We start from the raw sequence: 27,012 nt of genomic DNA, 5'->3' as shown, positions 1-27,012 counted from the left end.
AGCAGAGGGAGCCACACCCCTTTTACAGCTTCATCCTCAGAACGTTCAGGATTGCTGGGGGAGGGTCGGATAAGGCACGAGTGCTGTAATGGGCATCACTTGGAGAAGGTTCCACTGTCTAGGCTGCACCAGCCGGCACAACTCATGAGTGGGAATATGCAGAATCCAACTCCAAGAACTCCAGTTACAAGTAAAATAAACCCTTCTTTTTCTGATTTTTATTCAAACCGTGCTAGCCTCTCAAAAGACCTAAGACATTCAGAAAAGATTTATCACCCCATACAGATAAGTGTTCAGAACATACAAGAATTAAACTGTCTACATATATTAAAGTCGAGGTAGCAACAAAATACCGTTTTCATATCATAAAAACTTGACAGGATCCTGCAGCCAAATAGACAATATGTGCAGAAATAAATGCTTCAGGTAAAGTAAGTTGCAATGATGCAGTCTTTTTTTTTTTAAATAAAGGGACTTAAAATAGGGAACTTAAAATCAGTGTGACAGTCATTGTATTTTTGAAACAGTGAATACACTGATGGAAGCATATTTACAGTGACAAAAAAGGAAATGAAACAAAATATACTCCAATGAAGAAAACAGGAAGCAAAACAAAAGAACAACTTATCCTTGTAACGGTTACAGGGCAAGCTGCACCTGAGACCCCCTTTTGTCTCTCTCGAGGGTGCCCCACAGGTGTTATGCCTGTCTTCCTGCACCGGTTTCTTGGTGGGAGCCTGTGGTCCAACACACAGACTGGATCTCTGGGCCACAGCCTTACCCCGAACCCTGTTCATTTGACAGATCCAAATGAGTTCTGTTTGACTATACCTTAATCTTTCCTTGCAATTATTTTGTAAAATCTCCTCAATCCAGCTAATCCCTGTCTCTGGCTGGAAGAAGCAGACTCTCACTCACAGCATGTTCTCCATCTCTGTCAGCAGGCTGAACAACCCACTCCCCGCCCTCCTTTTTGAGGCCAGCATCTTTAAGGTCTAGGATCCCCTTTGATCCCAGGCTTTCAGCCTCAGGAACACAGCTCTCTAATTTTGCTGACTCCAGGTAGGTAGCTTCTTCCCAACCAATGGCCCAGCCATTGTTAACTTTATTCCTTTGAAGCCGTTGATCCTAGGTGTCTTTCTTTGCCATGGTTTCATTTCCTGTGGGTTTCTTCCTAACCATTTCCTTTGATTTAGCTCTCGCAGTCAGGCAGGTCAATATGAAAGTGATAACTTAAGGGACGTATGATATTTATAAAAATACTACACATAGCTTCCCTCATTCTCCACAGTCCTACATAAAATATATAGAAGCAACAAGCAAAATTGCCATGGACAATATTTTGCAGGTTAGTTTTCTAATAGTCATGAGAGAAATAATAGAACAGAAGTCATGAGATCTGAAATTATCTTGTCTTTAAAACACATTATTGTATTTTATATTTGTCTTGGTATTTCTAACATTGAATGTATTTCTCACTTCCAGAGGTGCTAGCCATTATTGACAGCCACTCTGCATATGATGGACCAACCGATATTTTTTCAGTCTTTTGGCTATGATGGACTTCGGCTTTGAAGCAAATGAGGGGATATAAACAGTGGGATCCAGAATGCCACGAGTGCACAGTCTAGCTGATGGAGCAAAGGTGGCAACTGAGAGGTGCCATGTCATGCTATCATTATATAGGTCAAACTCGAGCTGTAGTCAGTAGAATAAATATATATTTATTTATATATAATAATTTACAGGCACCCATCACAGTAGTATCTGAATAATACATTAATTTACTTAATTGATTTGTTATGCACCCATTACCATAGCATGTAAATGCACAATGCAGATTAAAAGCAATGAGACATGAAGTCAAACTGTGCACAGTTGGTTGCTTGTTTCCTTTTATCACCCCAAGCACCTATAAGTAACCTGCTAATAGTCTATAGTCAAGCAACCATGTGACCAAAATATGCATCTTCCTCAGCATTGTTCCCTTAATTAGTTTTCTCCAATTAAAATCTTATCATTCAAGTTGCATGTTTTATTTTTAAATGTCAGTAGTTCTCCCTCTAACCTTGTTCATTCCTTTTAGTAATCTTACCTAACTTCTTATATACAATACCTTATATTATAGTCTCCAAATTCAGAATTAATTTCCTTTTTTATATAGTTTTGCCTCAGACATTAAATTTACCTCAGTGCAATTATACCTGTGTGCCATAAAAACACCACATTAGTCCGTGGAAGATCATTTACCTTCAAGAAATCCAAACAAGTTACTTCTCTGCCCCACTCCCGAACCTCCTTCCCTTTTTGCTAATGGATCCTGAAGGAGCCTTCTATGGGCAGTCCATGTGAATGGACATTTCAGATTAGAATACAATTTTATCCTAAGCAAGACACCCATCTCAACTAGAGAGAAATACAATCTATCCTGTACTTGATCCATCATATTTCCCCCTATTAAAAACCATTCAGTAGGAGACTAGGCTGGATCACCAAATGAGAAAAAAGGAAAAAATCTTTCCTCTGTAGATTGCCCTCTTTCCATGCATCTACTACTCCTTAGTCTGACATCAGTTAGATAATCAAACTAGCAGCTGATGGAAGATATGTAGGTTTGGGATGATTACATTACTACTAGTAAATATGGATAAATGTTGATTTCACTGTACACAGAAACACAACACAAATATTTCCATTGATAACAGAAATTTAATAAAGTAAGTAAAAATGCTGCTTATTAGAATTTGATTTAATGCTGTAGATTTTGACATACAATGTTGACAATTTGTTTTAATAGTTCTAAAGGTTTAACTTTTTTAATTTCAACATCTACGGTCACTAAATCATCATTGCCTTCCCCTCCCATAATTCCCCACAGCTGTAAAAAATTAAAATTGATAAAAAATTTAAAAGCTTAAACAGATATTACTAGTTGAAATTGTTTAAAAAAAAATCATATTCTGCCAAGCCTTCAGATATGCGAGTGGATGCTGATCTATTTCTGTACATTGACACACAATTAAACCCTTCTTCAGTAAACAGGGAGTTTATGCTAAGGAACTCTGAAAATAATTTAAGTCCATTTCATGACATAAAATCCAGCTATAATCAATTTAACTCTTACCATGTAACATTTAGTATCCTTCCCCCCCCCACACACACAAACATTTGAAACCCTTGTCCTGTTTAAATTTAAATTTACATGAAGAATGGAAGCTTTAAATCTATAATACTTAACAAGGTGTATCTGTTGTAAATCTGCCAATTTTTTTTCATTAAGCCTAATTATGCTTAACTAGACAATTAATACCCCTTATTGTTTATAGTTCTCTCTCATATCAGTAATTTAAAATTATTCATCCTGTGTGACTTTTACTATAAATTATAAACAGTCATCTAATCAGGTGATTTTTATATTCTTTTACCACGGACTAATAATTTAAACCACATTAATTTACATTCTTGTGATACTGATTTTCTCTACAATTTTTCTCTGTGGAGATCATGAAGTGTAATTCTACTTTGAAAAGTGATTTCACAGAATTGATATCATGGTCTTCCATAGTCTGCTAAAATAAATAAATAAAAATAAATCTAGCCATGCAAACCTACTCTGAAATTCAAGCTGGGCCCTCTCCAGCTCACATACAGGAAAATTCTTCCCTCAGAATTTAACAGTTATGTTGGTGTGAGCTAGAATTGAACCCAGCACTCCCTCCCACAGCTGCAATGGTTCTACATTACTAATGGGACTAAAACATAAAAATGTGCTCAGTACTGCAGATATGACTGACTGCACAAAAGCAGCAGTTCTCAAGTAAGAAGGTGCCATTTTTACTTACATATTTTTCAAAGAACTGCATTTTGATAACCACTTGATGGGATTTTTTAAACTTAATTCCATATCTCAAAATAACTTTTAAAATATTGACTTTATTTTTGTTAATGTTTAACATCAAGAAATCTTATATATAATTCCTACTGAGATATACAGAATATAATAATATTCCCTGGACCAATACCAGCAAGAACATAAAACCTTTAATTTACACCATAATTCCCCTCTATACCTATTAGCAGTAACATCATAGTAATACATACTACACCAAACGAACTCATACATAGTGTAAGCCTTATTTAAGAAAAAATGAATTAAATATTCAAAAGGCCAGATTCCTTTTATTTTTCTCCCATTAGTACAGGTTCAGTTGCATACACATTTGTTTCAGAGTTACATCTTAGAAAGTATGTTTGATCATCATGGAGCTGAAGAACATACTTAAAGAAAAGTTATGAAAAATTACGTATGTCTACCTGCATGCTGAATTCCAGGTGTTCTTCACTTTGCAACAAGGATATCGCAGCACTGATTCTAGTCTTCACTCAAGTGTCTCCAGACTGAACTAAGAATCAAACTGAATTGGGGTTTGTTTTTTTGAACTGTAGTTTTAATACTTTGTCATTCCTTCTTCCTCTTCACCCCTTCACATCATACAGGATTTTTATCAATAATTCTTTAAAAAATTAACAAATGGCCACAGGGCTTGGGTGCTATCATAGGACCTCAGAGATTACTTATATCATGGTTTCATTCTGTATTTTCTGATCTTTTTAATCTGATCTCTAGTGCTACTGAATACTTCCCATTCCTTCTACTCCCTCCAGCACTCCTGTAATCCTAATATATGAGATCTGTAACTGCAATTCTTCAGTTTCCTCCAAAACAAGTTTTGCTTCTTTAAGATCATCAATCTTCTGATCTTCCTGGTCACTTGCACAATATACCACACTAAGTGATTTTTTTTAAAAAAATCCAACTAATTATTAATCTCTTCAGTGGAACCTCTTGACTCTCTTACCTGACTAAGTACCAGATCTTGAATCTCCAATTTTCCTCAGAGAAAGAGGTCTCCAGTAGCAGATGTCTCCGGTAGGAGATATTTCTTCCTTTTTTCCCCCGCATAGAACTATGATTAGCTCTATTCTACCAGTGTGTCAGTGCCTTCCTATCCTTATATTGAGCCAAACAATAATTTGATATGAATCTATTTGTAGGTGGGATTGAATAATTACCCCAATTTCAGACAAAAAATGACTGGGCTTCCATTTTTTAATCTCTTAACATGAAATTTGGGAAAGGTGTGCATATTAAATGGGACAAGTATACAAGTTTCATGTCCTGTCACATGCATAGGGCTGATGCGGAAAACGCTCATCCCCCATCTACATTAGCATCATTCACTGATATACCAGGCAGTCCTTTGACAATAGCCATCTGGCTCTTTCACTCCAACCCCGACACTCCAAAGCAATGGGCTGCTGTGGATCTGGGCTTAGGGCCTCGGTGGCATGCAAGGGACTGCCAAGTCCCCCTTGCACAGCATCTCTGTATGCTACCTCCAATAACAAACAAACAAAGCGGAAGTACAGGAGTTCTAACTTAAGGACTATGGCCTCCAGCTGCTAGAAGCATGCAGGGATTAAAATCAATTGTTTGCTATTGAAAGAGTTGAGCCTCCACCCTTCTCTTCAACATCTGGCCCTGGCTGCTCCTGCTGTCAGAGGGAGGGGAATTCAGAGGGAGGAACTTAGGAGGAAGGTTACAGGAGGGACCAATAGCAGCATACAGAGGTTGGGAGCTCCTCTGGCTCACTGAGGCATGTAAATGTGAAAAAGGTTCCCATGGAAGAGGGAACAGAAAGAGTCAGTATCTATGCAGATCACAGAATATCCAGTGACACCTGTTTGATTATCTAGTCTTCAACTCTGCTGCATCCTCCAACCTTCCCAGTTTACCATTCAGCCCTGTCTCCTTTCAAACCTTTGACTCCATGTTCCAGACTCACTCCAAGTCTTACTACCCCTTCATCTTTTGGTGTCCTCTGACAAAGGTGCCTAGCCACTCCTCCTTCCTTATACTCCTCCAGTCACAGGGCTCATCCCCATCCTGCAAATGTACTCAGAATGGAAACTGAAGTTGACTGAGCTCTGATTCTACCTTTTATATAGAGTGTGAGTCAGTGTGGAAACACAAGACCAAGGTGAGCAAGAGCTTGCAGAGTTCCAAAGATTTAGTGTCAGAAGCTAATTTAGGGAACACAGATAAACAGCCCAACACTCAATGAGACTCTTGTTACTTTAAGCATTTTTAACCATTTAAAATACACTAAGAAATTCCCAAACCAAAAACACTGAAAGTTTGGAGTTAAGGCTGAAAGTGCATATCATAGACTTAAGTGTTTAAAATAAATAATTTAAAAACCTTTTTTTTCCCCCACAAGAAGATAAAAATTTAAAATAACTATTAAAAATCAGGAAATTCAGAGTTTAGGTTAAACTTAAAAGAAATTCAAAACTTTTGGAAGGATAGACATTCAGTTAAGACAAGGCAAACAACTAACTTTCCATCTTCCCTTCTACACTTCCTTCATATTTACACTGTAAAAATAATAGTTTTTTTTAAATAAAGGAATTTTGTGAACACCTCCATCATCCTTTTTATAAGGGCTTAAAGAAATTGGCAGCCTATGGCTTAAGACACATTAAATGTGGAGAAGTCACTATTGTGCAGCTTGTGAATGGGGTTTCTAAAATGTACTCGATAGATACTTCTGTATATTAAATAATTTTGATGGTATGTGCACATACTTTGTTTTATTCGTGTTGCCAGTTTATACATAATTTATTTTTCTTTTCAAATTTTAACTAGGAAAAATCTCCCATAGAGGTGTAACAACTCTTTCCAAACTATTCCTGAGGCTAAAAGGCTGCAGTAAAAGCCTAAGCCATTACAACAGGAAAAATAAAAAGAAAGAAAGAAAAAAATCCACTGCAGTCAAGATCATATGTAGTTATAAATACTTTAAACACAAAGTTTTAAATCCAGTCTCACCCTCTAGGGGATGAAGGCCTTGAAAGAGTAGGTAGGAATTACTGCCACTGTCAGTTAATTAGCATTAGCTCAAGGACAAAAAGTGCTAGAAAATATTCTGCAGGGAACAATCCTACGTTGGCCAAAGGGCTGATCATAGATTAGAGAAGATGTTTTCCAATTTTTATGAAATTGTAAAGATGCTGTTTTTGTATCAAAAGCCTTACATTCAAGTCCTAACATGAACAGATTACTGACACCTGAACAACTGGTTATGCACAGTGTATCATCTGCTATGCAGCTGTATAACAGCCCGTACAGGTGATACTTTAGATATCCATAATGGCAGATCAATAGTTAAGATCAAGTGACAATCTTCCTTTTAGGAGGTTATGGTGTGGAGAAAAGGGCATAATCCAGGCAGGCTGGAGAGTAGAGAGGCTCACCACTCCCGGCACAGAGGGAATACAGGCTCTGTGGGGCCACAACTCCCCACCCACCCTCTCACCGGACTAGCAAGGGAAGTTGGCTGAGCTTTAGGGTTTGTCTTCACTACAAAGTGAAGGTGTGACTGTTACATGGGAAGGTTTACTAGCACTAGCAATAATAGTAGTGAAGATGTGGTAGCACAGGGGAGCAACCTTAATACAAGCCCACAAGAACCCTGGATATGCTGTCTTGTAGCGAGGCTGTACTGCTGTGTCTACCCTACTTTAGTTACCCATGACAAGTAAATTACAGGTAGCTCAGAAATGCCCGCATGTGCTACAATCACACCTTATGTCTACGCTGCTGTCAAGAGGTGCGATTGCAGCATGTGTAGCAAGATCTAGTTAGATCAAAACTAACTCAACTCGCAATAGAAGTGAAGCTGTGGCAGCATGAGTTATGACTGTTTGAGAATGTACCCAGTGTTCGGGGCAGGCAGGGCTAGTCTGTGGAGCTGCTTCACTGCTAGTGGCTGCCCTGCTATTGTTTCCTGAGCTAGCTTTGATTTAGCTAGATCCAACCTAGCTCAGGTATGTCTACACATGCTGCAATCAGTGTTCCCGAATGCAATAGAGACATATCCTTAGATTCAAAGTGATGGCCAGTTGAGCCTGCATGATATCCTGTGAAGGGTTGCAGAAACATTCTTTTCTCCGGGGAAAGAGGTAACTAGGGAAGACTCTTTGAATCACTATTCCTTTCCAGAGCTGCTCATGGATAGTGCGGCTAGAAACACCCTTCAGTAGTAGTAGCAGTAGTAATCTCTTCTATGATAGCAGAGCCCTGCAGTCCCAAATGGGACTGGCACCACATTGTTCTAAGTTCTTTATAAGCACAGAAAAGAGACAGTCCGTACCATTGAGATACATCTACACTGCAATAAAAGACCTGTGCCTGGCCTGGGTCAGCTGACTTGGTTTCATGGGGCTTGGACTGCAGGGCTATAGAATTGCAGTGTAGATGTTCGGGCTTGTGCTGGAGCCCGGGCTTTGAGATGCTACAAGGGGGAGAGTCCCAGAAACCAGGTCCCAACCCAAGCCCAAATGTCCACATTGCAATTTTATAGTCCCTCAGACCAAGCCCCATGAACCCAAGTCAGGTGACCCAGGCCAGCTGTTGGCAGTGCCATGGGCCTTTACGCACAGTGTAGACCTACTCATAGTCTAAAACCCTCAAAAGAAATAAAGGAAAAGGGGTGGAGAAACATACAAGCAAATGAATATGGCAAAAAAAAAAAAAATCACAGCCTTGTTAGCTACATGTTTTGCTGTTGCTGTTCCAGGTTTTAGATTTTGTTTTCTAATGTTAAAGAGAGTGAGGAATGGCAGGTTAGTATTTAAGTCAGATGAAAAGCATTTTATTAAATGAAGAAATCTTAATGCCACGTTATTATAATTTCTATTCAGTATGTTTCATTCTAATTATGTTGTGTGTATTCACACAACAATCTATAGGCTTTTTATACGGCTGCTTATACTTTGCTGATTTCAAATTAGTTGATGAGCATAAAAAAATCTAAAGTAAAGAAAGATAAATCAAAGGATGATAGAAACTGCAGTGGAATAAATGGAAATAAATAAAAAATGTATTTTCAAAGCCATGCGAATGTCAGCACTATCAGTATGGTGCTAAAGTGGATGCATCAGAATGGCTGTTGAAAATTACTTGGATTAATCGAGTGCTATGTTCCTAATGCTAATGAAGTACTGCTAAAGATAGGGAAGCAGTGATAAAACATAGTAATAGCATGTGCACACCTTAGTTACACAAAATAAATGTGGAACTAATGCTTTCATCTAGGAAGCGTCAGAATACAATTAAAAATAACATTCCCTTGTCTAATATGTCTTCAGATTAGGTCATGAGATTGTGTTCTTCAAAAATCTACATGCACATCATTAATCACCAACCTATGCAGTGGAGGCTGGGGAAATTATAGGTTTATTGATTTAAAAATCTCACAACCACAACTCCCCTCAAAGGGTGCCACATCATTCATTGTACCATGTTTTACATCCAAGTACTTCTGGACCATATTATATGGGTACAAAAATATCAATTTATAAGGATAGCCTGGTCAAGGGGCTAAGCAGTGCAACAGTCATTTTAAAAATGAAAGTTGCTATTCTGAACCCAAATTTGGTGGTGAAAGTTGGATTCAGTCATGAGTTGTGTAGCTATGGAGATGTGTTTCTTTGCAAAAGTCTGGAATCAATCTGAATAGCTGAAATGCATGATTTTTTTTTAGGTGTGTATTTATTTATGGAATATTCACTCACAGTGAGAATCACTAAGCAATGTTCACTTGTCTTGCTCATGCTTATGGGATGCTAAGGATTTAGAGTATACTTATTGGTTTAGCACTCATAAGCTGCTTTGCCCTGCATAGTACACCAAAATGAAGAAAATTCCTGTCTTTTAGAACTCACAGTCAGAGATCCCCAACTCAGGAAGGCACTGAAGCGTATGCCTCGCTCTAAGCAAAGAAGTAGTCCTATTAAGTGAATAGGACAATTCACATGTTTTAAGTTAGACAGGTGATTAATTACCTTGCTGAACTGGGGCATAAAAGATCCTAAAGAAAACTTAGTTATCTCTTTTTTACAATGGCCTTTTTTCTCCCATTTCACCACATGGCACTTTCATTTTGGCTTACTGTTCATAATACACATCTCCGTCTTTCAACAACTTTAATTTATGGTGTATACGCCAGCATGATTTGAGTTCGAAAAAAGCTTAGGAATGCCATGGATTCCCTCTCTTCTTTTATTTACCTGAAGAGGCGTTCCACACCCTTAAGGAAAAAATCCAGTGTTTGCCTCTACCTGGGGAATCCTGCAACACATTAAGATGACGACAGCATCCAGTCTTATTAATTTCTTCTCATATCACTACGGGATAACCCAGGCCTTAGATCAAGACCAACTCTATGCTTAAGAATTTGGATTAGAAAAAGGATTAACAAAAATTAAAGATGTAATACAAGATGATACACATGTAATCAAAGGAAGCCAGTCTAAGAAGTATAAGCTACTGCTACCTCACAGTTCCTTCTTTCAGTGGCTATGCTCAAGGATTCTGGCAAGGACAGGGGACAATTAGTCTGTTTCGACTCTATCACCTCTAGAAGAGCATGTTAAGAAATATGGAAACAAAAGTCACGTTATAGGAATTACTTATTGGTGGCTTAATACTTTGCATTCCCCTCTCAATCTCAGTTGCAAAGAAAAATGGTGGTAGTGGGGGCGGAGGGGACTTAGTCTTAAAATCACAATGGAAATCTGGAGGGTATCTGACTTAATGTGAACAATACTTTTATCCTTGTGATTCTTCCAGAAGAGTGGTGGGCAATCTGCGGCCCATTAGGATAATCTGCTGGCGGGACGCAAGACAGTTTGTATAATTTGACCGTCTGCAGACATGGCCGCCCGCAGCTCCTAGTGGCTGCAGTTTGCTGTTCCTGGCCAATGGGAGCAGAAAGCTGTGCGGGTTATAGGAACATGCTGTGCCCTGCCCACGCTGTGCCCCTACGCCCCTTCCTGCTGTTCCTTCCAGGTTCCCGGCCCATTCTTCCATAGTCCAGGCTGGCTGCGGCTGCGGCAGCCAGTGCTGGGACTGGGACCATGCTGACCAGCCGCCTGGCGCTCCAGGGTTGGGGTTGGAGTTGAGGGCCAGCCCGGAGCTCTAGGACTGGGAGTGCTGTGGTTACTCTGCATAGAGATCCACAGCTCCAGGGCTGGGGGCGCTGTGGCCACTCCACCCAGCCACCCGGAGCTCCAGGGATGGGGGCGCTTGGGACGCCCAGGGTCAGAGGCCATGCGGGGGGTGCTCTGGGATCTGCGGGGGAGGGAGGGAGGGCAAAAGGGGAGGGGCTGGGGGCTAGCATCCCCAATGGCTGGTTCACCAACCACCCATGGCTATAGAACAAGGGGTTGGCTTCTTGCCATACTGATCATAGGAGTTCCCCACCCCACTCCCCAACCCCCATTCATTCCTTTACCCAACACCTACCTCCTTTTTAAGTCCTTTTCCAAGCAATTTATGAAGTCAGTGCATGTCTTCCCTATGGAGTACCTGCACTGGACATCTGCCCCACACTTACATAATGACTTGCAACATATAGCCTACCACCCTTCATGAACAAAGCCCTTTCCTGAACCCACTGGGCGGAAGGCAAAAAAAATCCCAACTCCAGCTAGGCCAATCTGGCGGTAAGGGAAAAATTCCTTCCAAGCCCCCCTAAAAAAGGGACAGCTAGTGCAATGCCCACAGCAGGTCTTGACCAAACCTAGTATTTCACCAACTGAAGGGGGAGAGAGGGTGGATGCTGCTTCAGCCTGCTCTGTGTAAAAGGGGGCTTCATGCACATGGCTTCCCCATTTAAACACTTCTGCCTATCCAGTTCCCAGGGGAAGAGTCAGTGTGGCCAAACTAGCCCCTTATCCCCTTTTGCCGCAGTTTTCCTTTCTCCCCCAGTGACATAAAGCACTGTTCCCTTCATTTGGGCAGCCAGCCAAATCTCTCTCTCTCTCTCTCTCTCACACACACACACACACTTTCTTGAAGGTGCAGTGCAGTCATTGGTTAAGGCTAGATTGTCAAGAATCTAGTGAAAAAAGCAAGTGAAAAAATGTGGAAATGTAAACAGCCCCATGCCAACCTCTCACATCGTCTGTATATGTCAAAAAAAAAAAAAAAAGCAGCAAGTGTTTTGGAACATCATACTCAAAGCCCTCACAAAAATTTTAAGTGTCATTATCTTTCCTTCTCCAAGCTTCTAGATTTCAGGAGTGCTGGATGATTTGGTATTACCAGCTGAAATTAAGAAATGGATTGCAGTAACTATTTCAGTGGCCAAAAGAGTTATATTGAGAAAAATAAAAATCTGCAATTCCTCTCTCATACACAAACTGGCTTAGTGAGCTTTTTACTACTGCAATAATTAGGGAAGTGGGAAAAGACATTGTCTAATAGAAATGCTTAGAAAAAACATGTCTGGTCACACAAAGCTGTTTCATACTTTTGCAGTTTGGTATATATTAATCCCCAGTAATCATAAAATTATGTTCTCATATCTATTTAGTCATTTTAATAATTTATGCCCTGCATGGCCTCTACAAGTTCAGGTTTTTTTTTGTTTGTTTCTGTGTTTGTTTATAAAACTTGGAAAAACAAAACAAAAGCAATGAACGTTATTTAAATGCTATTTCCATCTTATGCATCTATTTACATAAGAAAAAAGAAAAGGAGGACTTGTGGCACCTTAGAGACTAACAAATTTATCTGAGCATAAGCTTTCGTGAGCTACAGCTCACTTCATTGGATGTAACTCACGAAAGTTTATGCTCAAATAAATTTGTTAGTTTCTTTTTGTGGATACAGACTAACACGGCTGCTACTCTGAAACCTATTTACATATGTTTAGTTTCTTTGTGTGTTTGTATTTTATATACAAACAAAAATAAAGTTTACAAAAAGCATGGTGGGGTATTAGGACACTGATAAGAAATTAGTGTGGTGTTCTTTTTCTAGTTTGAATAGCTATGCTTTTAAATGCAGTTATTGAAGTAATTTGGTTACTATAGTTAGCTGAGAAATCTTTGTCAAGCATCACAGACTGTACATGTGTGATAGGGTCAAAAGCTTTTTGGCACAGTAATCAAAGAAGAACATGTAGACTGGCTGATTCAATCCTACTTTTTCCATTAAGTAAAAAGTTGAAAATCTGAATCAGATTTTATCGACTCATTCAAATTCTGTTTAAAATATTTTCATTATTGATGTAATAAACTGTCAACGGGAAGGAACTTCATTAAACTAAAGGCCCTACTCATTCTAGATGTAATGATGGCACCGGGAGATGTGATAAAAGAACTACAGCTGCAATTCAAATGGCAAGTAGGCCTATACAAGTCTTCAGTAGTAAATGATTAACCTGGGTATGCACTACTTGACTGATTTTATTGAAGAATGCCTTTTATCACAAAATTTGGGAGCTGTAGCAGATATCTAATGAAAGAGGGTCTTTCTCCTAACAGCTCCTTAAATGACAAGACAGACAAGGCCACTGAGAAGCTAAATGAATTCTTGCATTGGTCTTCACTGCAGATGTGAGCGAGATTCCCAAACCTGAGCCATGATTTTCAGGTGACAAATCTGAGGAACTGTTCTAGACTAACAGTTTAGTTTTGTTACTAAACCTTGAGGCGGTTTTGTAACAAATTGCTCAAACAAACAGTAACAAGTCACCAGGACCAGACGGTATTCACCCCAGAGTTCTGAAGGAACTCAAATATGAAATTGAAGAACTACTAACTGTGGTATGGAACCTATTGCTTAAATCAGCCTCTGTGCCAGATGAGTGGAGGATAGTTAATGGAATGCTGACTTTTAAAAAAGGCTCCAGAGGAAATCCTGGCAATTATAGACCACTAAGCCTAACTTCAGTGTCAGGAAAATTGGTTGAAACTATAGTAAAGAACAGAATTATCACAGATGAACACAATGTTTGTGAAGAGTCAACATGGCTTTGGTAAAAGAAAAGGAGTACTCGTGGCACCTTAGAGACTAACAAATTTATTTGAGCATAAGCTTTCGTGAAGTCAGCTGTAGCTCATGAAAGCTTATGCTCAAATAAATTGGTTAGTCTCTAAGGTGCCACAAGTACTCCTTTTCTTTTTGTGAATACAGACTAACACGGCTGCTACTCTGAAACATGGCTTTGGTAGAATTCTCTGAAGGGGGTCAACAAGCATGTGGATAAGGGTGAGCCACTGACATGATAGGTGAGGCATGATTTCCCTTTACAAAAAACATGTTGACTCTTCAACAAATTATGTTGATCTATGTACCTGACAACTCTGTTCTTTACTATAGTTTCAACCAGTTTGCCCAGTACTGAAGTCAGGCTTACCAGCCTGTAATTGCCAGAATCACCTCTGGAGACCTTTTTAAAAATTGGTGTCACATTAGCTATCCTCCAGTCATTTAGTACAGAAGCTGATTTAAATGATGTTACAAACCACAGTTAGTTCTACGATTTCACATTTGAGTTCCTTCAGAACATCTAGTCCTGGTGACTTATTACTATTTAAAATCAATTAATTTTTTCTAAAACCTTCTAATGACACCACAATCTAGGACAGTTCCTCAGATTTGTCACCTAAAAAAAATGGCTCAGGGTTGGGAATCTCCCTCGCATCCTGGGCCGTTAAAACCGATGCAAAGATTAAGGTCCATAAAAGCATAAATAGTATGTAGACAGTGAATAAGGAAATGTTGTTTACCCCTTTCACACAACACAAAAACCATGAGTCATGTGATGAAATGAATAGGCCAAAGATTTAAAACAAAGTAAGGAAGTCCTTCACACAATGCATGGTCACCCTGTGGAACTTATTTCCAGAGAGTCATGAAGGTGAAAAGTATAACTGGGTTCAAAAAAGAATTAGACAAGTTCATGGACATTATATCCCTCAATGGCTATTAGCCAAGATGGTCAGGAACACAAACCTATGCTCTGGGTGTTCCTAACCCTCTGTCTGTCAGAAGCTGGGACTGGATGACAGGGGATAGCTCACTTGATAAATTGCCCTGTTCTGTTCATTCCCTCTGAAGCATCTGCAAATGGCCACTGTCGGAAGACAGGATACTGGGTTAGATGGACCATTGGTCTGACCCAATATGGCTGTTCTTATGAAGTGTAATGGCATTTTTAAGTGATTTGCCTAAATTGCTCTGTCTAGGGGGGTTTCCGGCAATATCTGCAGGGACAGGAGAGCTGCAGAAGGGCAGGGAGCAGCTACAGATAATGCTGGGTTTGTGAGTGGGCGTTCATTTCCTCTTAAATCGCCTTCCTTAGACAATATTGCTCCTTCTTACAGGAAAACCTCTGGTGACTAAGGGTACGTCTACACTTACAGCAGCGTATAGAGTACAGACATTGCATGCCCAGCTAGCATGAATATAAATAGCATTATAAAGACAGTGAGGCACTGCTTAGGCAAGAAAAGTACAGTGCCTACATGCCAGAACCCTAGGGCATATACCTGCCAGGCCTCTCTACGTGCCCAAGCAGTACCTCACATGTCTATGCTGTTATTTTTAGCCATGTAATAGCCTGCTGCTTCCCTACTGATGGAGGCTTTCCCCATTGCAGTGAAAGTCTCCAGCAGCAGGGAAAGGCTCCAGCAGGGGGTAGGCAGCAGGGAAAGGGTCTGGCAGCAGGGAGGTCTTGTGTTGGAGTCTTTCCCTATCGCGCATAGCTACACACCACAGTGAGTGTGCACACAGCAGCCTACCTTTCACTGCCACAAAGTAGCTACACATACACTACATGCCACTGCCAGCACAGACAAGGTCAAAGGCTCCTGGTTTCACAGGGAAAGGGATAAGAATATTGCCAACAACATTGTAAAGAATTCTCTAAAGCAGAGTGTGTTGCACTCTGAAACAGTGTTTCTGTAACATTTGAAGATACATTTAAAAAAATATAGGCACATGAATTTGAATTAATAGGACTCTTCTTGTATTGAAGGAGAGTACAGAAGTGCTATAAACATGTTAAAAAATCCTAATCTTTGTACTGTATTTTCCTTTTCATGCATGTTTTCATCCATATAGAAAGACTGCTTCAATCACTGCTAGCCTGTAGCATTTGCAGTTTCCGGGGAAACTGTGCAGCCAAGAAGCCTGGAAGAGAGATGGGGAATACAATCTTTAATGGTCTGTCCAAATTCACAGTGCTCCATAGATGCCCTCAAACCTGCAAGTTAGGTGGGTCAGTCTAAGTTCACTGTACAGAGGACATACTTTATCCCCCTATGCTGCATAAGGAGGCTAAAACTCTACAATGTCAAGGCTGCAGGTTTTTCTGCAGAATGGTATGATCTACACCAACAGATTTCTATGAACAGATGTTTGCTTAGATTAGGTTATTTAGGTTATGCTATTAACTGCTGATTTTAAGACAGTATCTGTAATTATAATGGATTTGAAATATTCTTAATAAAAATTACAACATCTAAAAGATTGCCTGCCCCCTAAGTACTGACTATACTTTGTTTCATGTACTCCAACTTGACTGCAGCCTAAAGTTAGAAAAATGTAAACTATTGAGACAAATTCTATGTTATTCTTTTCCATTGATTTTTTTAAAGTCTGTTTAAAGCTGCAGACAGTCTGTCAGGTTCTTTTTTGCCAGGCATACAAGCCAGGAGCAAAGAGGAGAATTATTTTAAAAAGCATACACATACACAAGACTTTAATGAGCACTAAAAATGCTGCATTTAATTGCTTCTTTCACATTGTACTTTCTGCATCATTGTATGAGTAAACACCGCAGAACACGAGAGGGGAAGTTCTCAAGAACTGCAGTAGATTGTATTGTAAAGCGTAATATTTAAACGGGCACTAATGCTCCCATCTGTTTCATCTTGCATGCCATACTTTTATTACATCAATTTCCCTACGCTGTTAATAATTACACAAATAAAAAATTCCCAATTGTCAAATGAAGATGCAGACTTCCAGATAGCAAAAATAACCACAATTTGAAATGTAATATGTTAAAGTATAGGTTTATACCTCAGTAGAAATGTTACATAGATCAATATATTAAAACAAAAGTAGTGCCCAAAGGGCCTAATCTGCATTGTGGCTCCTTCTACATGCATTACGGCTTCTTCTACATGCATTGCAAACACACATGAAGACACAGAAACTACCCTAAATGTATGATTACCTATATAATAAGATTCCACGATTGTCACTCTGAAGCCTAGTGTAGTGCAAACAGATGCTTGTAATTGGCAGTTTGGTTCAACCCTGTGACCTCTGAAGCTCAATGCATGAGCCTCTACTACATGAACTAAAACAGAGGTCCCAAACTTTTCTTATCGTGTACCCCCTTCCCAATCTAGCAGCTGCCTGCATCCCCCTACCCTTCTCATCACTGATACTGTGTGTGTTCTTAACACTACTAAGCATCTGTCCATATTTCACAATTACGTACAGATATAGTTATAATGCAACGTATACAACCAAAAAATAAATAAAAACAAACCACAAAAACCTGGACTAAATTCTGAGCTCAGTTAGACTGAACAGGTGCTGGGCAATTGGACCCATGAACCCTGAGCTGAACCTTACCCCCAGCCCAACATGTCTCGCATATCCTCACAGTACACAAACCACAGTTTGGTAACTTGTGAGCTAAAAGACCTGTCTTTTAGCCAAGGCTGTGGCAGGCTCAATCAATCTCTAGCTGGTCTACTAGGTGCTACTGGAGGAGAACAGAGTGCCATACCAAGCAGGCCTGGGTTATAGTAGCATGTCTGTTGAGTCAGTGTGAAACAATAGAAACAGCTATGAGCATGGTGGAGACGCTTTTTGTTCAGAATATCAAAGTTTTTAATCGTCACTGGGATTCATGGCCTGTTACCACCCAATTTTTAAGTTCAGGTATTAGGGACGTTTCTACACATATAACTTTATGAATTACACTCTTATGACAGTATGGGCTTTCAGCTACTGGTACCACCTAATCTGAGATTTGGGAAGATACATTCATTAATGTATGATGGATGGACACTATGATGAGAGCACCATTGACCCACCCACGAGGAAATCAGTCATATTTGCTGGTGTAAAGGAATGCTTTCTACAGTCCTGTCACTTCTAGCATATGCACTTCGTTGCTGAATTTTATATCCACTCCAAGCTGGGTTGTGTGCAGGCTAATGAGCCTCGGGTGATTCTTAGCGGTGTTCATTTACTTTTCCTTCCTGAGCTTGCAGCCCTGTGGTGCCCTTCCCAGTCCCACACACACACACACAACCATATTGGACCACGGGGGGATACAGTCAGTGCAGGTTTTGGATGGTGCCCAGGCCTGGGGCCATACACTGATTGTGCAGGATAAAGAGAAATATTGAATAACTACTCATTCACTGAATGAGGCAGGGATCTTTTTTGAAAGTTTGATTGTAGCTTTTGTGTACAGTCTTCAATCCTTCCTGGGACAGCAGGCAAATCTCTCCCAGAGATGTATCACTTTACAAAGGAAGGGGAACAACTAAAATGGGAAAAATTCAATTGTTACCCCAGAACACTTAATCTGAGGCTTTGAGTTTCTTCAGTTTGAAGAAAGTTGTTTCTTAGGCAGTAACAGTGCTAAGAAAAAAGATTGTTCCTGCCCATCCTATGCCCCTGAATTCCACTCTGGGGCTCAAGACAAACGGCAGTTTGTGACAGAAGTATCACTGCAATCTCCTTACTGTCTAACTTACAAAATTATTTCCTTCCTCACCTGGATTTCTGACCCTTTAAGAAATCCAGCTAAACCTTTCTTCAGGGTCAGGGTTAAATCTTCAGGAGCCTGGCCAAATTAAACTTAGTCTTCAATGCCTTCATCTCTACAAAAGGGAGGGTTCAAGCTGGCAAAGCATCAGAACAAACCGAGTCTGTCTCTTCCTCAAGAGGCTGAAAACAGAACGATCACTCCTTTCTTCACAAAGGGATAAACAGAAAACCAAAAGTCTCGTCTCAAAATTTTAAACTAAACAGCTGTTGATGATGCCCCTTCTCCTCACACAGGATAACATGCACATCTTTAATTTCCCATTTCCTCAGAAAAAGGAAGTGGAAGTTCCAAACTTATCCTTAGGAGCTAAACAAAACAACAACAACAATAAAACTCAATTGTTTTCAGCAGAGTCCTGTGTTCAAAAACAACTAACTTCTCCTAGCTTGGCTACAATCATACCTGCTGGTGCAAAGGAATCCAGTCACTTCCAGCAAGTCCCTTGCTGAATCTTATATCCAGTCCAGGCTGGGTTGTTTGCAGGCTAATGAGCCCCAGGTGATTCTTAACTATGTTCATTTACTTCTCCTTCCTGAGCTTGCAGCCCTGTGGTGTCCTTCCCACACCACACTGGGCCCACTCGGGGATATAGGATATCCACCCGCATTATTATTGTAATAAATCTTAGAGTTTTTTTGCATCAGCCACTCCAAAGGAATCACAGTGTATGTCTCATTTCAGCATGCCTTCCAGAAATAAGTATTAAAAAATAGAAAAGCCTGTCTTCATCTTCAACTTTCTATTAATCTAATACATTCTGCTAAGATCATAAAACATAGCTTATACTTTGTTTTTTCCCCTGCTACAAAGTAAGTTCATTTGGTTATGTGGTCTCACTTGTTTGTTAAGGTCAGACAAACTTTTATTTCCCTGAAACTGACAGCAGCCAAGTCAGCAACAGGGTAACTGCACCTCTGTGGTCCCCCGAGTGCATTCACTTAAAGGTTCCTCAGCCATCACCTCTCCAGGGTAGAGATGCACATCTCTCTTCCTCATGACTGGGGATATTAAGGCTGTCCAGCAATAGTTCAAGTAGAATTTATTTCTTACCAGAGTGCTGCGCATAGGCGACTCATGGCAGGGACGACACAAAGGGGGAGCACCAGCTTAAGGGGGGGCACATGACCTCTCCACGAGACCCCCCCAAATGATACCACCCCATCCCCTCACCACCCCATGTTACCTGGAGGTGGGGGCAAAGTGGGGGCTCTGAACCACAGAGCTCTCCGGAACCACAGCAGTGAAAGGAGCAGGATGTGGGGCTACTGGGTGTCCCCATGCCAGCATCTCCTACAGCATGGCTGTACTGCCCCTGGCCCTGTCTTCCAGAAGGGCTGTACAGACCCCAGATAGAAGATGCAGCTGCGTGGAAGGGCTGGGGGCAGGGACGGGTGTGGTACCTGGCAGCCCCACCTTCTGCTCCTGTGTCTTTCCAGCATGGCATACTGGCAATAAATATCTTAATGATATAGCATACTTGACTGTACTGTCCTACTTGCACCACTGCTGTCCAACTCCCTGCCTCACACAGAGAAATCCCCAGCAAACCAGACTGCCTGAAAGGCCAGCACCTGCTCTTTGCTTTTTCTCCAAGTCGTATGATCAATGTATAACCTGACTAGAAGTTATAACTGGGGTAACAAGAAAAATGTTGCTTCTTTAATCTTCTGACAAGAGCACTCATCAGTATTCTGGTTTTTAATTTTTAAGATTGGGGGAAAAAGGTATCAGACTATGAATATTTGTTTAACATACAGGAATACTGGTGGGCCCTACTGTCGATATATATAGGCCTGGATGTAACAGGAAGGAAATCTACGTAGGACATTACAGAAGAGTTCTGCTGGAAGATTGTTTGAGCGCAATATGTCTGTAGGGTAGTCAGATAGACAATTGTCCAGAGAAGGCTAACACAGATTTAGATAAAATTACAGTAACCAGCAAGAGACATTTGAAACAAATATATCTAAAGAGTCATAATCTTTAAATACATTAGGCAGGTATAGTCCAAAAAGTGGAGAATTGCTATAGTCTGTCAGCGGTCTGGGAATCCACCCAGGGTCAAGGAGAAGATAGAAAGGAACTCTGAGGACTGAAAAGGAAAGTGATACGTTTCAGTATGGAAGGAAAAGTACAATGGTCTCCCCAGAAAAAGGGGAGCATGTTCATAGTTGTGTCGAGTGCACTAACTTGGTCTTGGTCCAAGTTACACAGCTGTTCAACAGGCCAAAAATCCCTAGCAAAATGCTTTAGTTCAGAACTGCAAAATACAGCAATATTATTCAAAAATAGCCATGAAATCCTCACACTCAAAGCAAATCAACAGTGTGATCCACGATGACAAGACAGACACTGTAACCTAACTGCAACCCGAGACAAGACATCACTCCAGAGTTTGCTTAAAAAAGAAACTATCTGCCAAGTCACCATCAGTCCAACGAGATGCTACTACTGAAAAAGACCTATATAACAAACAACCTCTAATTCTACTCTGACTCCTGTCAAACAAAAGCTACTGCTGACCATAACTTTTGTATCTACTGATGGTGGTGGGGAGAGAAAAACCACACAGCACAATGTCAGAGGATGAGGAGAAAATAGCACAGGGTTGTACATATCTGGTATATTATTTCCCCACCCCCATCAGAATGAATACAAAGAACTCTTCTACTTGTTGTATGAGGAGCACATTATTATTTTCCAGGGATTGACTGTCATAGGTGAATGGGTTTGTAATATCATCTGATTAGCATGCAGCAGGCCTCACTTAGAGTTGAAAGAGCTGCATTTTGTGGGACAAATTTGATATTGCACATTTTTAATTATAGCCCCTCTCTCCATTTTCCTGAAGACCAGCATGGGTGTAGAGGCAATGAAGACTGAAGAAAAATATATTTAATACTGTGAGGGTACGTCTAAACTACGGAATAAGGTCGAATTTATAGAAGTCGGTTTTTTAGAAATCGGTTTTATATATTCGAGTGTGTGTGTCCCCACAGAAAATGCTCTAAGTGCATTAAGTGCATTAACTCGGCGGAGAGCTTCCACAGTACCGAGGTGAGCGTCGACTTCCGGAGTGTTGCACTGTGGGTGGCTATCCCACAGTTCCCGCAGTCTCCACTGCCCATTGGAATTCTGGGTTGAGATCCCAATGCCTGATGGGGCTAAAACATTGTCGCGGGTGGTTCTGGGTACATATCGTCAGGCCCCCCTTCCCTCCCTCCCTCTCTCCGTGAAAGGAAGGGCAGACAATCGTTTTGCGTCTTTTCTCCTGAATTACCTGTGCAGACGCCATACCATGGCAAGCATGGAGCCTGCTCAGGTAACCGTCACCGTATGTCTCCTGGGTGCTGGCAGACACGGTACGGCATTGCTACACAGTAGCAGCAACCCATTGCCTTCTGGCAGCAGACGGTGCAATACGACTGGTAGCCGTCCTCGTCGTGTCCGAGGTGCTCCTGGCCACGTCGGCTGGGAGCGCCTGGGCAGACATGGGCGCAGGGACTAAATTTGGAGTGACTTGACCAGGTCATTCTCTTTAGTCCTGCAGTCAGTCCTATTGAACCATCTTATGGTGAGCAGGCAGGGAAGAGATGAGGATGGCTAGCAGTCGTACTGTACCATCTTCTGCCAAGCAGCCATGAGATGTGGATGGCATGCAGTCCTTCTGCACCGTCTGCTGCCAGCCAAAGATGTAAAAGATAGATGGAGTGGATCAAAACAAGAAATAGACCAGACTTGTTTTGTACTCATTTGCCTCCCCCCCTCCCCTGTCTAGGGGACTCATTCCTCTAGGTCACACTGCAGTCACTCACAGAGAAGGTGCAGCGAGGTAAATCTAGCCATGTATCAATCAGAGGCCAGGCTAACCTCCTTGTTCCAATAAGAACAATAACTTAGGTGCACCGTTTCTTATTGGAATACTCCGTGAAGTCCTGCCTGAAATACTCCTTGATGTAAAGCCACCCCCTTTGTTGATTTTAGCTCCCTGAAGCCAACCCTGTAAGCCGTGTCCTCAGTCACCCCTCCCTGCATCAGAGCAACGGCAAACAATCGTGCATCTGAGTTGAGAGTGCTGTCCAGAGCGATCACAATGGAGCACTCTGGGATATCTCCCGGAGGCCAATACCGTCAAATTGTGTCCACAGTACCCCAAATTCGAGCCAGCAAGGCCGATTTAAGCGCTAATCCACTTATCAGGGGTGGAGTAAGGAAATCGATTTTAAGAGCCCTTTAAGTCGAAATAAAGGGCTTCATCATGTGGATGGGTGCAGGTTTACATCGATTTAATGGTGCTAAATTCGACCTAAAGTCCTAGTGTAGACCAGGGCTTAGAAGCATTAAAAATTCCTATTCTGGGAAATACAAACAGCCACAAATTATATAGAACCCCATTAAAATGTTGAAAATATATATATGCTTGGAGGGGAAAATCTGCTATATCTTGGTAGTTATACTGTTCTATTCTTTAAAATAAAGGGATATTTTGATGAGAAAATAAGAATGGCCCTACTGGGTCAGACGAAAGGTCCATCTACCCCAGTATACAACAGTGCCAAGTGCCCCAGAGGGAATGAACAGAACACGTAATCACCAAGTGATCCAGCCCCTGTCGCTCATTCCCAGCTCCTGGCAAACAGAAGCTAAGGACACCATCCCTGCCCATCCTGGCTAATAGCCATTGACGGACCTATCCTCCATGAGGGCAGAATTTTGCCCATTGGAGTAATACTAAAGTGCTTAATAAGTTAGTGGAACCATCTTTTTTACACCATAATGATATTCTGTAATCCCCATGCCTTAGTTCAAATGAAATACAAATTAAAATTGAGGCATCTTGCTCCCTCTATATTTTGACCTCCACATTACATAGAGAAGCGTAGTGTCATTTGTCTTTTCAAAGTTGTCCATTGTAGCAGAAAATGAGGTACATTTTCCTAAAGAATTAAATGTACAACATGATCTGTTTGTAAAACAGCCTCTGAGGTACACGGATAGGACACTTTTACTTCGATGTAACCTTTTTACCAGTGGAGAGAGAAATTTGAAAACTTCATATTATCCATATGTATAGCATTTAGAACAGCATTTTCCAACCTTTTCTTTTAAATTGGAGCCCCAGGACCTTGTTGCACACTGGAAATAAAAAGAACAAAGACACCATGCTTCTCCCACAGTACCGAAACGTTCCACTCACCATGCCCAGAACCTCCTGGTACAAAACATGTCTAAACCCAAAGCTTTTCTTTACTTTATTTACTTGTTTAAAACAAAAGGTTCCTATTGTGGATTTAAGCCATGGCTCACACTGCAGGATGTGAAGACAGGTCACGATGCAGTGGAAGCAGCCCCTGGAGGAATTCTGGCTGACTTTGGCAGAATTCCGCTGGGGAAGAATACGCTAAAGTGGAAGTGCTACCAAGTTTGGAAAGGTGCAGCGTGACCCCTCTCAGTTTGACTCAGCACTGCTGGTCAATGAGATGGGGCAAACAGACATGGCCATGACCCCATTTTCGCCCTTATTCTCCCTTTCCCCTTTGGGATGGTGCTAGTTTGCAGCAGTTCTCAAGGTTATGCATATCACATCTACACTGCTCCTTGACCCCTTTCCCCACGATGATCTCCAGACGCACACTAGCATCCCTGTGTGCAGCCCTAGCACTATGCCTGGCTCTAGTCTCAACAGATTTGCATGACTGACTTTACAGTAGATACCACAGAGGGAGTGGAGTATTTTAACCACCACTCAAAGTTGTGGCATATTAAGGAAGCTAAGCTATGGCCTATAAATTCCACTGGGGGATATGGTTGGGCTCTGTACTGTGCACAGGGCTCATGGGCTTCATTGTCTTCCTCCCCGTACCTTTACTAATTCATTACCTATAAACCCTGTGACATAGATGGGCTCTCTGGACCTCTCCTCTTTCCTTTCCTGTTCTAAGTATAAAGGTAGCCATTATCATGATGATGCTGCTATTATCATGCAAAGTAGTTACAGATGTTTTTTCCCAGGTGGCTAGCTGTTTATCACTGGCTGTTGCGTACAAAATGGCTGATCTAATGAGGCAACATAGCAGAAGCTGGGGTTGGTAGTTTCCGTGGCATGGACAATTAGAGATGCAATTAATGGCACAAATCATTTGTAACCCAAAGCCCACTTGCATACAAGCTCCCTCCTTTGATAATTCCATGGTGTGGACTTTTCCTTGGCTACCCTCCTAATTCATCCCTACCACATACAAAAATGTACACTTGAATCCACTGGGGTCCCACTCATGCCTTCCTTGAAAATGCACTGTAAGTACAAAGTCCACTCATGCAAACACTCCATTTGGTTTCAAAGATTTTGAACATGTAGCCCTGCATATTTAAATAAAAAATGATTTATAACCATTTTTTCTTCTAAAATTGGATTTACCTGAAGTCTGCTAAAGGTCCTTGATAACATACAAAGAATTTGAACTGTATAATAGTTTATGCATCAAGATAAAATATGTCATTCTTTATGGCCATCATAAAATGCCATTCATAATGGCACTGAAATTGCAAAGTCATAGTCTGGAAGAAAATCTCCTGACAAAGTGAGGAGATTATTTGCTTCCTTCAATAAAAAGAGCCTTATCCTTCTGGCGTGTGAAAACAAGCGACTCCTTTTCTCAATAAAGATTTCTGATGTATATTATCTGCTGCACACCAAAGCTCCTAAAGACTGAAGGCAAAATATTTTCTTTTTCTTCTATAATTCAAGGACAGGTAAGATCACTGAAAGACCACCAGAACACATATTTTGTACAAAGGAGATAGCCACGCCCCCCCCCCAACAAAAAAACACAACACCCCCCCTACACATCCCACTCTCTTAAGTGACCCCAGACACCAAAGATCAAGTTCCTATTTTAAGTAAACCCACAGAGTCAATTGAGTTATACTAAAGAAGAATTCGCTTTGAGAATTAAAGGACTTTTTGCATGTATCTTGTACATAAGTATTATCAAAGTGTGATTCCAGAAATATCTACAGTGAATATTCCAAAGCATATTATTTTCCTGTTACACGAAAGATATATTTTGAATACCTACATATATATTCAGGCATCTCATTTCAGTTCTACTCATTCATGCCTAAGCTCAAAACACATTTCAACTAGGAATTTACTTTTCTAAATCAGGGGTTATGCCTTAGAGGTTTATTGTAACTGGAAAGAAACTATTAAATTAAAAAAAAATAGATTCTGTGCAATTTCAATACTGACAGAGTTGGCTGTTAAAAAGAATTTCGGAAGGGATACAGTTACCAATTTTCATGTACAATTGAGATGTCGACAATTCATTTTCTTAATGCACACTTTATTTTTTTAAATTGGGATAGAACTGGATAGCCAATTTGCATATATCATTAACTGTCCAATTTTCATGTAAATGACAACCAGAGTAGCCAGAAAGTTCAGTACATTTTCTCAAAGGCATGTTGATTTGAAAATTTCTCATGTGATGTTTTGTCTCAACTATCATCAGTTTGATGATCTAAACAATGTCCTATTAATCCTGCAAACCTTTCACTGAAAAAAAAAAAATCTCACTGCTGGAATCCTTCCCCAAACCTAACATAGATGACAAAGTAAAGGACCAGTCTTTCACAGGCACTTAATGAAGACAGGCTTCAACGGGTTTTCTGTACTGGAGATCACTTTACACTCAGGAAAAGACAAAATCAGCAGATTTTTGCAGTCAATCTGCAATCAAAAGCACAATAAGGAAAAACAAAAAACATATTGCTTGGTAAATCACTTACAGTGGTTTTCCTTTGGATTCACAAGTCAGAACTATAGATTGTCCTTCTTCTGGCCATGAACTGGAAGATATGATTTTAACTGAAGGTGTATCTAGAAAAAAAAAAGAAAAGAAAATCAATTTGTTGAAGGACACTAAAATGATTTATTATGTAAGTGCATGTTCATAAAACATCACGCCAAGTCTAGTTTTCAGTTGAAGTTGCATTTATTTGAAGACTTGAGCTGTTTTCACTATTCTGAAAGTGGCACTAAAATGACCTCTGCAACTGGAAAAGTAAATTTTCATAAACCTAGAAACCACAGATATTTCCAGACTAAATCAATTTTGCTGTATTGAACACAACTCCTTGGTATTAGTGCTCCAAGGTCTGGAAATTAAAAATGAAATACAAAAAGAAAGTATTGAGGATGAACAAGTACTGGATATAATTGTTTCTTTGTCTATTTATAGATGGATACCACTGCTACTATTAGAGGACTGAATGCATTAATGTACAT

At 40.5% G+C, this 27,012-nt stretch overlaps 1 protein-coding gene across 2 annotated transcripts in view; it reads right to left on the bottom strand.

Moving 5' to 3' along the window:
• Positions 1-27,012, bottom strand: part of CADM2 (cell adhesion molecule 2) — a 164,068-nt gene that overhangs the window by 100,939 nt on the left and 36,117 nt on the right. For both annotated transcript variants that reach the window (XM_077807278.1, XM_077807279.1), the window contains exon 4: positions 26,514-26,604. In XM_077807278.1, the coding sequence (XP_077663404.1) occupies positions 26,514-26,604 (91 nt within the window). The remainder of the gene's footprint in view (positions 1-26,513; positions 26,605-27,012) is intronic.

This window comes from Eretmochelys imbricata, chromosome 1, assembly GCF_965152235.1.
Source record: "Eretmochelys imbricata isolate rEreImb1 chromosome 1, rEreImb1.hap1, whole genome shotgun sequence".
Classification (NCBI taxonomy): Eukaryota; Metazoa; Chordata; order Testudines; family Cheloniidae; genus Eretmochelys; species Eretmochelys imbricata.
This window is presented reverse-complemented; position numbering and strand designations above follow the sequence as displayed.